This window comes from Procambarus clarkii, chromosome 5 (genome assembly GCF_040958095.1).
Source record: "Procambarus clarkii isolate CNS0578487 chromosome 5, FALCON_Pclarkii_2.0, whole genome shotgun sequence".
Classification (NCBI taxonomy): Eukaryota; Metazoa; Arthropoda; class Malacostraca; order Decapoda; family Cambaridae; genus Procambarus; species Procambarus clarkii.
In genome coordinates this window covers 14,786,479-14,803,074 of record NC_091154.1, presented here as the reverse complement: position 1 = coordinate 14,803,074, position 16,596 = coordinate 14,786,479, and the positions used below count along the sequence as shown (strand labels likewise).

The window sequence follows — 16,596 nt, the reverse complement described above, 5'->3', positions numbered from 1 at the left end:
GGCTGCTTCCTGGGGTGTGTGTGTGTGTGTGTGGTGTGGAAGGAAAAAAAAAAAAAAAGTAGTTAGTAAACAGTTGATTGACAGTTGAGAGGCGGGCCGAAAGAGCAAAGCTCAACCCCCGTAAAAACACAACAAGTAAACACACAACTAGTAAACACACATCAGCTCGGTATAGCTCCGGGGAGCCTCCGGGTCTCACCCAGAAAATGGTGTTTCATTACATTCAACGCTGGTTTTTTCCTTTTTTTCCTTTTTTTCCTTTCTGGCTAAGAATGAGAGAGCTATTTCCAAAGGGATCTTTTGGTAATTGAGTATAGGTTGGTTCGGCTTGAATTACATCATTTATTTACATCTCTTCTCCACTAGTGATGTGCGGGGAGAAGTGGGGATGGGGGCACTGTGGATCTATTGTGCTTGGTCCATTATTCCAGAGTCTGCTTGTTGCAGGTTGCCCATAGTGTCTAATAGTCTAGCAAGCCTTCAGTCTACCCTCGGTCCCATGATGATTGTATGATAGTGGTTCTGTTCACTTTCTTTTAACATGACTTGGGCAGATTTTTGGGTTAAGATTTCGTGGTTGAAGGTGCTGGGAACTCTTTAGACTTCACCAGGATTGTGTGGCCTTGGGGCAGTTACCTTGTCGCTGACCTCCTTTCCCCGAGGATTATTTTGAGCAGCTTTCTTCTGCTGCCCCTGTTGATGCCCATTATATTATTTTTCTGTGGTAATGTGGGACCGAGAGGCCACCATGGGGCCCTCCTAGAAAATTTATGTTGAATGTAATAATAATTACATTATTCATTTCAGTAATAAACTGTCTCCTGATGGGAGGTCCTGGTGGCGGCTTTGGGACCCTTCTCTTCCCTAGGTCAGATTTCAAGGAGAAAGGTGTATGGTGCTCTGGTGGTGGACAGATGGAACTAACGTGAAAATTGCTTCCATACCAAGTTGCTCATGAATCTCGGGGCTTCACTGTCCAATTTTGTTCTAGTTTGTTTACTGGCTGTTGTCTACTTCTGTTCACTCATCTTTTTTATCTTTGTGATTTACGCTCTCCTGCTCCTTGCACCTCTTTAGAGGGGGTCCAGGGTTTGACCCCTGGTTCCTTATATAGATAGGGACCAGTTGGTTCTTTATCTCTGGTAGGCTTATATATGTCTGGCAATGGCCTGGATTGGATCAAATTAAGTGGAGTTTGGCAGGTAGCAAGCACCAAGGACACACACATGAAATAGGCATTTTCATTACATTCAATGCTGGGTTTTTGTTTTATCTTGTCAAAAACATTACTTGTTTACTCGTATTTCTTTTATTTGCTGCATGTTCTAATATAATACAATTGTATGTATTGTAGGTCCCCTGGAATGGTCTGTCGCTCATGTCCGACAGTGGTTGTCGTGGGCTGTCTGCCAGTTTGGTCTGGTCAGTATCGACGTAGACAGTCCGAGTTGGAACTTGAGTGGCCGAGAATTATTTGGGCTGAGTCAAATGGAGTTCCGTAAATTAGTGCCTGACGATCCAGGAGATGTATTTTATATGCATTTTGAGTTATTGCGGAGGACAAATGTTGTTGGTAAGTGTTTAAATGTTACTGAATTTTGAGTGAACTTTACTCTTGCTAAGATAAGAAGAGAGATTGCTAAAAAATATAAGTTCTCACTAATATTTATCCATGTTTCATGTACGCGAAGTCTTACCAATGATAATGTTACTAAACAAAAAAAATTGACACCTTAATTTTTGTGGTCGAGCTTTTCGGAGATTTTTCTACTGATGGATTAACCCTTGAACTGCTAAGGGGTCCTGAGGAATTTTACACCATGTACAAGAAAAAAAAATTTAAAATTTTTTTTTATCTTCTAAAAATGTTCATTTGTGTTTCCCGAGTACGGGAAAAATAAAAATAAATCATAGGTGACATATTTTGGCTGCAATAGGCTGAGGAAATCTGGCAAAATGTTGTCGTTGACAAAGCAAGCGTCGGAGGCAGTCAGCTCTGCCACAGCTCTCAGGCGGGAGCTGCCACAAAGATATTTTTACCTAATTATTTCAATGTCTCTGATTTATTCTTAGTTTTCTGGGGCGGAGCCCCGTTGGCTCCCCAGAGCTATCCAGGCTGATTAATGTAATTATTAGCTCTCTGGCATCAATCAAAGGGCATGGAGTTCTTGCTCACCGGGGACCATGAGCCAGAACCTGGCCTCCTCAAAGAGGCGCGAGAGCGAATGGCCTATAGAAACCCCCCGTGTGGTTGGGTTCATTCTGTTAGGGCACTGAGTACTGCACAGCTAGTTTTCACCTATTGTAGCAGCCGGCTCTCTTCCTCCTGGGTACGCTGTCCTTTTGCAGGGTTTTTCTTTTGTTTTTGTTTCCTGCCTGGTGGAGGGGGGTTTGCCTTTGGTTGGCTGCCCCTTTCTACACTTAAGGGTTATTTTCTAGGTATCTCTATGTTCTTGGTGGTACCCATGCTTGGCTCCCCCTGTCAGTGGACATGTCCCAGGGGGTTCAGCTTTAGGAGTTTCATTGGTAGTTTTGGGCACTGGTTTGTAGTACCCTGCCTGGGGCTTCTCTTAGCGTGATACCGAGGCTAAGAGTTCTGGGAAATCCCACGGGCGCACCGTGGTCCGATGGATGCGACCCTCGAGGCCCCTCTCATTTCGAGTGAGGTTGATGTCCCCTTGTCACGGGGTGACAATCACCAGTTGTGCCTCTGCCATGCTGCCTCTTGGGTCGGTGATTCCTTTGACCCAGAGTCGTGCGACATTTGTTCCTTATACGTACAGTGGCCCTGAAGATTGCATACACCAACATAGATGGAGTAAGATCGAAGATAATGGAGTTAAGTGATGTAATACAGCTGCAGACACCAGACATTGTTGCACTCACGGAGACAAAACTTGAAGATGTTATTTTAAATGAAGTCATATTCCCAAGGGGCTACTCAATTTGGAGATGGGACAGAAAAAATTAGGAAAGGCGGTGGCGTTGCTGTGCTGGTGAAAGAACACCTGAAGGTGAATGAAATAATGACTGCCAATCTACAAGAAGTTGACATAATAGCACTAGAGATATGCCATGAGGATGATAAACTAATGATCATAAATGCATACAGTCCACCGCTAAGCAGCACATGGTCAAAGGAGGAGCTAGATAGTAAACGAGAAGGTCTTATAACAATAATGAGAGAGATCATAGCGAGAGCGGATAACGATAGTTCACGACTGTTGATAGCCGGCGACTTCAACTTCAAAGCCATAGACTGGGAGGCATATGAAGCTAAAACAGAAGATTTCTGGACCCGTAAATTTGTAGACCTCATCCTGGAAACATTCTTGTATCAACATGTTAAACAAGCTACGAGGATGAGGGAAGGGGACGTTCCCTCCATGCTAGATTTGATATTTACCAGGAAGGAGGAAGAAATATTTGACATTCAGTACCTTCCTCCCTTGGGTAAAAGTGACCATGTCTTTTTGGGAATAAAGTATGCAATGCGTAATAATCTGGAAGAAAATATGAAGGTTGATGCAATTGAAAAACCTGACTTTAGGAGAGGACATTATGGCAACCTTAGAAATTTTTTGAGTGGGTATAATTGAACAGACTTGATGCTAGGCAAGGAAGTGAATGAGATGTATGTCAAGTTTTGTGAAATATATGACGAAGGCACAAAAAAATTTATACCAAAACAGAGAAGCAGAACTAGGAAACAGGATTGGTTCAACAGAAAGTGCGAGAGGGCCAGAGACCAAAAGACACAAAAATGGATTCAATACAGGAAGAGGCCAAACCCCCAAACATACCAGCGATACAAAGATGCGAGAAACAACTACACGGCAGTGAGGAGAGAGGCAGAAAGAAATTTTGAAAAAGGGATTGCAGACAAATGTAAAACAGAACCAGGTCTATTCTATAAATTCATAAACAACAAATTGCAGGTAAAGGATGATATACAGAGGTTGAAAATGGGAAATAGATTCACGGAAAATGAAAAGGAAATGTGTGAAACATTAAACGAAAAGTTCCAAAGTGTGTTTGTACAAAATGAAATCTTCAGGGAACCAGATACAATAAGAATTCCAGAGAACAACATAGAGCACATAGAGGTGTCTAGAGACGAAGTGGAAAAAATGCTCAAGGAGCTAAATAAGAACAAGGCAGTTGGTCCAGATGGAGTTTCACCATGGGTTCTGAGAGAATGTGCACCTGAGCTCAGCATTCCTCTTCAACTGATTTTTCAGGCATCCCTGTTTACAGGAGTTGTAGCTGATGTGTGGAAAAAGGCTAACATAGTTCCAATCTACAAAAGTGGTAGCAGGGAAGACCCCCCTTAATTATAGACCGGTATCATTGACAAGTGTAATAGTCAAAATATTGGAAAAAAATAATTAAAACTAAATGGGTAGAACACCTGGAGAGAAATGATATAATATCAGACAGACAGTATGGTTTTCGATCTGGAAGATCCTGTGTATCGAATTTTCTCAGTTTCTATGATCGAGCAACAAGAGATATTACAGGAAAGAGATAGTTGGGTTGACTGCATCTATCTGGACCTAAAAAAGGCTTTTGACAGAGTTCCACATAAGAGGTTGTTCTGGAAACTGGAAAATATTGGAGGGGTGACAGGTACGCTTCTAACATGGATGAAAAATTTTCTGACTGATAGAAAAATGAGGGCAGTGATCAGAGGCAATGTATCGGACTGGAGAAATGTCACAAGTGGAGTACCACAGGGGTCAGTTCTTGCACCAGTGATGTTTATTGTCTACGTAAATGATCTACCAGTTGGTATACAGAATTATATGAACATGTTTGCTGATGATGCTAAGATAATAGGAAGGATAAGAAACTTGGATGATTGTCATGCCCTTCAAGATGACCTGGACAAAATAAGTATATGGAGCACCACTTGGCAAATGGAATTTAATGTTAATAAATGCCATGTTGTGGAATGTGGAATAGAACATAGACCCCACACAACCTATATATTATGTGAGAAATCTTTAAAGAATTCTGATAAAGAAAGAGATCTAGGGGTGGTTCTAGATAGAAAACTATCACCTGAGGACCACATAAAGAATATTGTGCGAGGAGCCTATGCCACACTTTCTAACTTCAGAATTGCTTTTAAATACATGGATGGCGATATACTAAAGAAATTGTTCACGACTTTTGTTAGGCCAAAGCTAGAATATGCAGCGGTTGTGTAGTGCCCATATCTTAAGAAGCACATCAACAAACTGGAAAAGGTGCAAAGACATGCTACTAAGTGGCTCCCAGAACTGAAGGGCAAGAGCTACGAAGAGAGGTTAGAGGGATTAAATATGCCAAAACTGGAAGACAGAAGAAAAAGAGGTGATATGATCACTACATACAAAATAGTAACAGGAATTGATAAAATTGATAGGGAAGATTTCCTGAGACCTGGAACTTTAAGAACAAGAGGTCATTGATTTAAACTAGCTAAACACAGATGCCGAAGAAATATAAGAAAATTCACTTTCGCAAACAGAGTGGTAGACGGTTGGAACAAGTTAGGGGAGAAGGTGGTGGAGGCCAAGACCATCAGTAGTTTCAAAGCGTTATATGACAAAGAGTGCTGGGAAGACGGGACACCACGAGCGTAGCTCTCATCCTGTATCTACACTTAGGTAATTAAAAAAAGTGGCACCTCGACTTACGATTGCCCCGACTTACGATAATTTCGAGTTATGATGTAAATTTGATAAAAAAATGCGACTCGACATATGATGGTGTCGTTGACTAACAATATTTGTTGGTACACGTTCGAGTCGACTGAACGCGTCTTTCCCGGTCACGCAGGCCGACCTGCCTCAGTTTACTACAGCTGCCCATTTAGTGACGATCGCGCCTATAAGAAACAACGCTTTTGTGGTGATTTTTGCTTTTTGAACATAAAAGTAATTATTATATATCACGCCATGAGTCCCAGGAAAGTCAGTGGTAAGGTTCAACATATGAGATCCCATGTAAGAATGACCATAGAGCAGAAACAAGAGATCATTCGTAAATATGAAGATGGTGTGTGGGTTGTTGAACTAGCTAGGCAGTACAACAAATCTCAGTCAACGATATCCACCATACTGGCTAAGAAAAAGGACATTATGAGTGCTAAAGTGGCAAAAGGCATATCAATAATCACGAAACATAGAATATAAACACTTGAGGATGTTGAACAGTTATCATTAATTTGGATACACAATGAGGAGATAGCAGGTGATAATGTTTCAGAGGCCATCATTTGTAAAAAGGCAAGAAAAATGTATGAAGACCTTTTAAAGAAACTCCCTGGAATGAATGATGCAGAAGCGAAAGAGTTTAAGGCGAGCAGGGGATAGTTTGAGAAATTTAGAAAAAGAAGTGGCATTCATAGTGTTGTGAGGCATGGGGAGGCTGCCAGCTCAGACAAACCAGCGGCTGAAAGATTCATTGGCAAATTTAAAGATTTTGTGCAGAGTGAGGCATACCTACCACAACAAGTGTTTAATTGTGATGAGACAGGGCTATTCTGGAAAAGATTGCCAAAGAAAACATACATTACCAAGGAGGAGAAGTCATTGCCTGGACACAAGCCTATGAAAGATTGGTTTACTGTTGTGTTGTGTGGTAATGCGAGTGGCGATTTGAAAATTAAACCCTTGCTTGTGTATCCTTCCGAAAATCCAAGGGTTTTCAAATAATATAATGTGCAGAAACACAAAATGTGTGTGATGTGGAAGACTAATGCTAAGGCATGGGTGACAAGGCAATTTTTTACAGAGTGGGTGAATGAGGTGGTGTGCCCTGCCATCAAAAAATATTTGCAGGAGAACAGTTTGCCACTCAAGGCCTTGCTTCTCCTCGACAATGCTCCTGCCCATCCTCCAGGCTTGGAGGATTCATTGGAGGAATTTAGTTTTGTTACAATAAAGTTCCATCCTCCCAACACCATTCCTCTACTTCAGCCTATGGACCAGAAAATCATTGCCAATTTTAAGAAACTTTATGAAAGGGCACTTTTCCGGAGATGTGTCGAAGTGACGGATGCCACACAACTCGCCCTCAAAGAGTTCTGGAAAAAACATTTTAACTTTTATAGTGCTTTAAAACTTGTTGACAAAGTCTGGCAAGAAGTGACTGTAAGAACCATGATCTCTGGCTGGAGAAAACTGTGGCCTAAATGTGTTGCAGAACGAGACTTTGAGGGGTTTGAGCCTGAACCTGAAGTGCCTCTTGTTGAGGAAATTGCTACTCTGGGTCGGCAATTGGGGTTGGAGTTGGATGGTGCTGATGTGGAGGAGTTGGTGGAAGAACACAACGAAGAACTGACCACTGTAGAACTCCAAGCCCTTCAAAAGGAGCAGCTGAGGAAATTTCTTCAGGGGAGGATGTGCCAGTGCCGAATGTCCCTTCCTCAACAATTAAGAAAATGTGTGCAACATATTACCCACCAGGCTACGAGGGACCTCGTAGCCTGGTGGATAGCGCGCAGGACTCTTAATTCTGTGGCGCGGGTTCGATTCCCGCACGAGGCAGAAACAAATGGGCAAAGTTTCTTTCACCCTGAATGCCCCTGTTACCTAGCAGTAAATAGGTACCTGGGAGTTAGTCAGCTGTCACGGGCTGCTTCCTGGGGGTGGAGGCCTGGTCGAGGACCAGGCCGCGGGGACACTAAAGCCCCGAAATCATCTCAAGATAACCTCAAGATAACATGGGAAGAATTGCAAACCTTTGTTGAAACGACTCGCCCAAATCAAGCTGCAGTAGGCCGTTGCCTTAACCTATTAAATGACACTGTGATGCATCACTAAAGGCAAATGTTAAAACAAAGGGAAAAACAAGTGTCTCTTGACAAATTTGTAGTGAGACAAACAAGCAGTGAACCACAACCAGGTCCTAGTGGTATTCAGGCAAAACATAGGAGAGAGTACCCCAGAGAAAACATCACTGCCTGATGTGATAATGGAAGGGGACTCCCCTTCCAAACAGTAACACCTCTCCTCCTCCCCCCTCATCACCATCTTCCATACACCATCAAGAGTCTTCCATAAAGGTAAGATAAACATGTACTGTATTATAGTTAGAAAAAACATTGTATTCAGTATAAAATGTATTTGTAAGTTAATATTTTGGAGGGTGGGGAACGGATTAATTAAGTTCCCTTTATTTTTTATGGGAAAAATTGCTTCGGCTTATATTTCGACTTGGTAATCCGTTCCCAGAGACGGATTGCATCGTAAGTCGAGGCCCCACTGTACTCCAGTTCACGGATATGCGGGTGCAGGCAGCAGAGGCATTGCATGCTCAGTTCAGGTTCCTGCAACACAATAGGTTCGTTGCTTCCTCGGACGCGCCGTGACTGCCCTGTTTTGGTTATAGGGACCTGGACTTGTGGGTGGGAGTCTCTTCGGCTTGGGTTCTGTCCACCCCTCCTTGTCCTTTCCCTTCGGTGGTTCATCCGGTGCCCTCCCTCTTGCTGCCGGCTTCGAAACGCCTGAAGGCTTCAGAGGCGGGGGCAGGGTTTAGTTGGTGCTGAGACCCCGGCGGTCTCGGGGAAGACCCCTTCCGGGGTAGCAGAAGAGGCATTCGAGCCTGGTCCTTTAGCTGGAGCTTCTGGGTCTGACAAGTGGGCCCCCTTCGTTCCTGCTTTTTTGGCTGCTCCTGCCTTTTCTATAGAGGCTGGGGGTTGAAGGACAGCTCGGCGCCGGGTCCGCAGGGTGAGGTTCCCAAGGCAGGGGAGGGGTTGACTTGGGGGGGCCTTGAGCCTCATTGGCCCTCGCCTGAGTTTTTGTACCCTCGGAGTGGGGCTTGATGTTACAAGGAGAGGGGTTCTTTCCCTCCCTCCTCATACGAATTGGATTTAGTGTCTTCCCTTTCCCTGGTTCAGTTCTTTGATCCTGTCCTTCCGGAGGTTTTCAACTTTCCACATCCCGTCACATGTGGTGCAGGAAGCCCTTGGGGCTTACCTCCTGTATGACCCAGTTATGCTTTTGTGATGGATCCGTGTTCCTTCGTGTATGGATCTTTGTGTCTGTACTGGGTTTGTTATGAAGTTTTGAATTCGTTTTGCGGTGTGTCCCATTGACGGGGCAGTGGGGGGGGAGCTCACTCTGTTTGCTCATGCCTGGTCCCATGATTTGTGAGCCTTTCGGGACATTTCGTGCAGCCTGCGGTGGCGTTGGGTGGCTCTCCTTCTTCGGGGGGTTCGGGGTTGGCGGGGCAGGCCTCTTCTCCTGCGCTCTGTCGAGTCATCTCGGAGTAAGTTCGCTTGGGCGTGGTCGAAATGACCTCATCTCTCGGGTGGATTTCCCGCCTGTTTCTGGTCCCAAAACGAGACTGCGCAGACCTCCCGTTCATTTTGGACTTGTCCTGTCTGAACCCGTGAGATTATTGCCCCTTCTTTTGGCTGATTATGCTGTCCCAGGTCCGTCTTCTGTTGGAGACGGGTGCTTGGATAGTGTCCCTGGACCTCAAGGATGGGTATTGGCACATCCCGATTCATCCGAAGTTCAGAGACTGGCTCGGATTTGTTGTGGGGCGCTAAGCTTACTGCTTTTGTTGCCTTCCATTCGGCTTGAATCTGGCACCACCTGTTTTCACACCTTACTCGGGTCGTGGTGACCCGCCTGCATATGTTAGGTGTTCGGGTTCTGGCCTACCTCGACGACTAGCTGGTTTTCGCTCCCAGTCAGTCCACTTGTCGACTCGCCAGGGTTTTGGTTCTTTCCCAGCTCTCTGGGTTCGGGTTCCTGGTGAACTGGCGGAAGTCCTATCCGGTTCCCTCTCAGGTTCGGTTTTTGCTGGGTCTTGTGTGGGACTCTCGCATCGCTTCCTTGCCTCTTCCTCCAGTGGCTCTGCTTCGCCTGCATTCCCGCCTTCATCTGTGCCTGAGGGGCTCCCGGATCATGCGGCAGTTGCTAGAGGGTTTGTGCAGGAGCCTGAACTTTGCGTTGATGGTCTACCCACTGAGTCGGGTGTGGCTTCGTCAGCTGTTCTGGTTCCTTCGGGGACGTCCTTACTGCCCCTCTCACAACCGCTGGGTTCGGCCTCTGGGGGCTTTGCGTCGGTTGTTGCGTCACCAGCTTCCTCTTCGGGTTTTTTTGGGGTTCAGTGCCTTGGCGCCTACCCGAGCCCTTGCTCAATGTGTTTTGTGACGTGAAAATGGATGGTAGCGCAGTCTTTATAGGGCAGATAGAATGCTGGTCACATAAAACAAAAAAAAAAGTAAAAAAAGTTAGACGGCTATTTATCTTCACACTGAGGCAACTGTAGGATAAAACAGAGAGAAAAGAAAAAAATACTTTACTATAACAATTACCTTAATCAATTTACAAAACAAAAATAGTATCAAAACTTGGCTTTACTCAATGTGTGCAAATACAAAAGACAAACAAACAGACAAAGTTACGTTACGTTAAGGTGCAAAACAATAAAATGGTGCGTGAATACTGTGAGCCAGGCTGCATAAATTTACTACCACACAGAGACGTTTGATAACAGATCCATCAGCTAGAGCACGGAGGAGTATTCTGACTTGCAGGCCTAATCTCTTCCTGAGAGATTGCCGTGACAGTTCACAGATGCATCATCTCTTGGCTGAGGCTTTGTGACCAGTGCTCACCAGACCGACCAGGGATGGTAAGGTCCATCCTTCCGTCTGGCTCACAGCACAGTACGGGAGTTAGTGGCTGTGTGGATGTCGCTCCGGAGGGTTCGGGTCGCTCACGGATCAACGATCCGGCTCCATTCGGAATGTTTCCCGGTGGTTCATTGCTTGAACCGAGGGGATTCCATGCAGTCCTTGGCTCTTTGGGGCTGGTCGCTTCGGATGACTCGTCTGCCGAGTTCTCGGGGTTTGGCTCTCCTGGCGTTTAGGGAGATGGCTGTAGCGTGTAGGGAGGGGAAGCACACGAGAGCACGAGCTCTGTGAAAAACAATATACAGTGGTACCTTGCATAACGATTGCCCCAAAAGACGAATATTTTGGGTAACGAACGGCCCGATCAGCGTCAAATTGTCCCATATGACGAACGCTGGTTTGAGTAACGTCAACACCACATGGTGGGGTCGCGCTGCTTCTTGCACATTCTTAGACGCCTCCGACGATGCACATAAAAATATGTTGTTCTTGTTTAAAGATGCTAATGATGCTGGGATATAAAGGGGTGACTGCTGAGATGTTGCAAAGCATTGACGTTTTTGTAGGAAAAAAGAAATGAAATGTCTGATATACAACAAATGTCAAAAAGGTTTGTTCGGTGTTCGGCAGGTAGACTGCTCCATTATAACAATCTTTGTTTCAAATGTGTTCCATTTGTTTTGTATTTGTCATTTACGTCTCAATAATGGAGAAGCCTACCTTACATACACTGAATAAACCATTATGACATTTTCCTTTCTTCAAATGTGTTCAATATTTATTTTTCATTTGTCTTATAGCAAAAGGTTCGTTCGGTGGTCGGCAGGTAGGCTGCTCCATGTTTCTTACATACAAAAAAACGTATATAATAAAAAAAATGAAGAATTTTGAAAACCAGTACAAATGTCAAAAAGGTTCGTTCGGTGGTCTACAGGTCGGCTGCTCCATGTTTCTTAAAAAAAAAAAAAAAAAAAAAAAACGAAAAATAAAAGAACTGTTGAAACAATTTGAAAAATGGACAAATGTCATAGAGGTTCGTTCAGTGTTTGTCGGCTAGGCTGCTCCACTATTGAGACGTAAGTGACAAATACAAAACAAATGGAACACATTTGAAACAAAGAAAGATTGTCATAATGGAGCAGCCTACCCAACAAACACTGAACGAACCTTTTGCTATAACGAATATGAAAGACAAGGGCTGCTGGCTGGGTTAGTACTGCGTGAGCAACCATTTGTGGCACATGCGCCTCTGGCTCTCAAACACCTGTCCCACACGGTGTTGAAAGACTGTGCTCAGTCGGTGCAATTCAGACCCTATTGTTTGAAGAACATAAGGGTCATAACATTGGCGAAGCTAGGCGCAATAAGGGCTTAACACAACGGTCGGATGCCAGTGATACAGCACCTATGAGGATGATACAGCGAGCGTATCCAGGTGTAGCTCTGAGCTCCACCCTTGCCATCTCTAATGTATATAGATGATACATAGATGAATGGTTTTCTGCGTTCAGTGATGATGCATCTGATACAAGTAGCATAGATGAAGTGTTAGCGGCTTCCATGGTGGTGGTGGTGGTCATTGATATTTTCAAGAATACCTGAATCTCTTCCTGACTGATGGACACTCTTTGAGGCTAGCTGAATCTCTTCCTGTGGGGGACCTTACAAAGCGATCTTTTCAAGACTACCTTACAAATTGAGCTTTTCCTATAATCGTTTCAATACTACTTTATGCTTTACAAGCTTGGCTACATACCACCTACAAGTACTAAAGCCAAGGGTGCACGCGAGTGCGTTATGTGCAAGCACACAGAACGATGAAACAGGAAACGAAAATCTATCTGTAGCTGGTGCAAGGAGAGCAAAGTCGCGCTGTGTACCATGGACTACTTCGTTGACTATTATGCACCTCCAAAGTACTGAGTGTGTAATACAGTGTGTTACTGTGTAAATAGTATGTGAAACTGTACATATTGTAATTTTAGTGAATTTTTACCACGTAATATTGTGACAATAAACATTTATTGTGGACACATTACTGACACATGTATCACAGTTTCATGGAAAATTATGAACATTCTACTGTATACATATTGTAAAGGTCACAAATATGCATCATATACTATAAAAGAAACAAATAAAACCGCATTTGAAATGCATAGAAAAAATATTTGAAAATATATTTGTGGCAACACGCGGTGCTTGAATGGCCTGCGCGACCGTGTCTGGGAGCTTCACACACGGGCGACCAGGCCCTGATGACGTCACAGCGCACCTTTTCCACGCCCTCACAGCCAAAGTAAGTGGAATTTGGTAATTATTTTTACATAGACATGTTCAGGGATGGTAATTTATCATTTTACAAAGAAAAATTATATTTTGGGGAGCATTTGATGTCATGCACACTGGGGAAATTTCACAATAAACACAGTGCATCACACTGGTTACATGGGGACACTCGTTTTGTATGACGTCCGTTTCACATGACGAACATGGAACGGATTAAATTCGTTATGCGAGGTACCACTGTATATCTCGGGATATTTCAGTGATACAGGAACTAAACACAGTCAGATAACTCATAAAGTGCATCTCAACTTATTAAACAATATACCATAGTGATTGCCATCCGACTTTTGTGCTTTAAGGAAATAACAAGTGAATTTTGTGGAGTCCACCTCGTGGTGCCAGAACCCACCCCATAGGCCCACGTCCTGTGTGTCCACCGTGTGTGTGTGTGTGTGTGTGTAATTACCTAAGTGTAGTTACAGGATGAGAGCTACGCTCGTGGTGTCCCATCTCCCCAGCACTCTTTGTCATATAATGCTTTGAAATTACTGACGGTTTTGGCCTCCACCACCTTCTCACTTAACTTGTTCCAACCGTCTACCACTCTGTTTACAAAAGTGAATTTTCGTATATTTCTCCGGCAGCTTTGTTTCGTTAGTTTAAATCTATGACCTCTTGTTCTTGAAGTTCCGAGTCTCAGGAATTCTTCCCTATCAATTTTATCTATTCCTGTTACTATTTTGTGTGTGTGTGTGTGTGTGTGTGCTTACTAGCAAATTGGTTTCCAACAAGTGTAATAGGGGAATGTGGATCGAGAAATTGGTAACAGAGAAAGTGAATACTATTGGAAGTCGGAAATAAAGCAGAAAATCCCTTATTGTAATACAAGCGAATTAATATATCAGTGTTATAACCCAAGTAACTGGCAACTGAGGGCTTCCAGCCACGGCCTGGGACAACGTGTCAACTGTACAGCCTCTGGGACCCTCACCCTCGACCGTGCGATAAGTACTGACCATACAGTAGAACAAATAAACATATATATTGTTACAAATATACGGTATACATATATTATTATAAATATATAGATATATACAACAAAACAAGGCAAAATGGGAGTAAATAAACAAATTTGTGGCCACTGTAACAAGTCCTTAAAGTCGAAGGTAACGGGAATTGAATGTTATATCTGTAAGAATAGATTTCATTCGGCTTGTACAGGAGTGAGTAACACTACGGCACTGAGAGCTGGCCACTTGCTCTGGGTATGTAAAAATGACCTGCCAGCTTGGAATATCCTAAAAAACCTTCTAGATAACATGACGCATGAATGGAAAACATCATTCATTGGAAGCCTACCAGCCATCCAGAAGGAGTGGGAAAGGAACAACAACAATTCTAATATACCAGGAGTGGAGGCTATAGTCAGGGATGAAACTGAGGCTGAAACTCAGGAAGTTGTAAACTCTGACTCAGTAGGCCCGGATGTAGATGACAGTAAACTAGAAAGTGTAACAGACAGCACTGACAGCTTGATAGGTACAGACACTACGACAGTTCCCGATAGAGCAATTCAGAACAGAAGAACAGACTTATGCAAATTTTATGCAAAGGGCATATGCAGACATAGATATGCTGGTAATAAGAAAGGATTAGAATGCAGTTACCAACATCCCAAAAAATGTTTAAAAATGCTTAGGAAAGGTGAGTGTCGATTTGGATCAATATGTAGGTTTTTCCATCCTGACCTGTGCCAAACCTCACTGGAGGACAGAAAATGCTATGACCTCAGCTGCCCACACTTTCACGTGAAAGGCACAGAACGCTACATAAAGAGTGGCAAGCAGGATAATGAATTTGGAGGAAACTCTATAAATTTTTTATACCAGACCGAAAGAGAATTCAAAAGGAGGAGCATGGAGAGTGTATGGAACTGGATGCCAGATCCACTTGCATTCCAGAATTACAGATACAATTGCACACCGAAAGGGAACTACAACTACGACAGGCAACTGCCCTACAACAATCAGTACTGGTCAGAACAAACTCATTATGTCCACGCATAATGGGCTTGCCGAAAAAGTCTCCCATTCAAACTATCACTAATAGAGTAACCTCATTCATCTTTGCCAACATACAAGGACTGAAAACAAGAACAAACAACAAAGTACAGTTCATAAATGGCCTCCTCACGGAGTCAAATGCAGTATTTGGAGCTTTCACAGAAACCCATGCAGGGGAATTCTTAGACAGTGAGATCTGGATTCCAGGATATAACCTATACAGGTGTGATAGGAGAATTAGGTCACATGGAGGAGTGGGTCTGTATATTAGGGAAGACCTTGTATGCTTGGAGCTCCTAAACATTACAAATGAAGTGGTAGAGGTACTGGGATTAAAAATAGAGAAAATAAATTTAGTGATTATTCTAATATACAAACCGCCAGATGCAACGGCTGATGAATTCACAGAACAGATAAACAAAATAGAGAATAGCCTTGATAATTTGGAGAACCCGATAACTGATATTATCTTCCTAGGTGACTTCAACTTGCCTAGTCTCAGGTGGGAAAATAGCAAACAATAATATTATACCAGGAAATCTATCGGGACCTAACCAACCACAGAGTAGAGAACTACTTAGATTCTGTGACAAATTTTCACTCGATCAGCAGATATTGGAGCCAATGAGAAATGAAAATATTCTAGATCTGGTCTTTACAAACAATGAAGACATTATCAGAGACATTACGATATCAGATACCACATATTCAGATCACAAGCTCATTGAAGTGCAAACGACCATCAATACTCAGAATAGACCTAAAAGTTGATAAAGCGAGAGGGGCTATTCAGCAAATTCAATTTTAATAATAAAAGGATAGACTGGGAGATAATAAACAGGGAACTTACAAACATTCCATGGGAAACTGTTCTAAGTAATACAAGTCCTACAGAAGGAATAGAAAAACTAACTTCGGAAGCGTATCAAGTCTGTCTGAAACATGTTCCTTTGAGGAAAGCCAGAAAGAGATCCAACGTAGAAAGAGAACGCAGACGACACTATAAACGCAGGAAAAAAATAACGGAACTGCTTATGCAGACACGAATTTCCCGTTAAAGAAAGAATAATTTAAATAGAGAGATTGAAGAAATCGAGCGGAAATTGAAACACTCATATGAAACTGAAGAAAGGCAGTTAGAACAGAAAGCAATTCAGGAAATAAAGAAAAATCCAAAATATTTCTTCACATATGCGAAATTAAAAGCAAAAACCACTGCCAGTATTGGACCTATTCGTACAAGTGAAGGTTCATACACGGAGGATGACAAAGAAATTAGTGAAATCCTAAAAAAGCAGTATGAGGACATGTTTAGCACTTCAATAAACAACATGAAAGTGGAAGATCAAGACAATTTCTTTATGCAGGATATTCAAACCCCTGTAAATATAACTGATATCAACACGAGCGCACTAAATTTTGAAAGAGAAATTGAAAACATGCCCATGCACTCGGCCCCAGGTCCAGACTCGTGGAATTCAATATTTATAAAGAAATGCAAAGTGCCGGTAGCACAGGCACTCAGTATAGTGTGGAGGAAGAGCTTGGACATGGGGGAGATACCAGATGCACTTAAATTAGCAGACATAGCCCCTCTACACA

The 16,596-nt window shown here is 43.2% G+C and overlaps 1 protein-coding gene across 5 annotated transcripts in view; it reads left to right on the top strand.

The window, feature by feature from the left end:
- LOC138373500 (DNA-binding protein Ets97D-like) overlaps positions 1 to 16,596 on the top strand; it is a 225,633-nt gene that overhangs the window by 112,974 nt on the left and 96,063 nt on the right. For 4 of the 5 annotated variants that reach the window (XM_069339722.1, XM_069339728.1, XM_069339715.1 and 1 more), the window contains exon 6: positions 1,355 to 1,573. The exons of the other annotated variant lie outside the window; for it this stretch is intronic. In XM_069339722.1, coding sequence (XP_069195823.1) covers positions 1,355 to 1,573 — 219 coding nt within the window. The remainder of the gene's footprint in view (positions 1 to 1,354; positions 1,574 to 16,596) is intronic. 5 annotated transcript variants of the gene reach the window in all.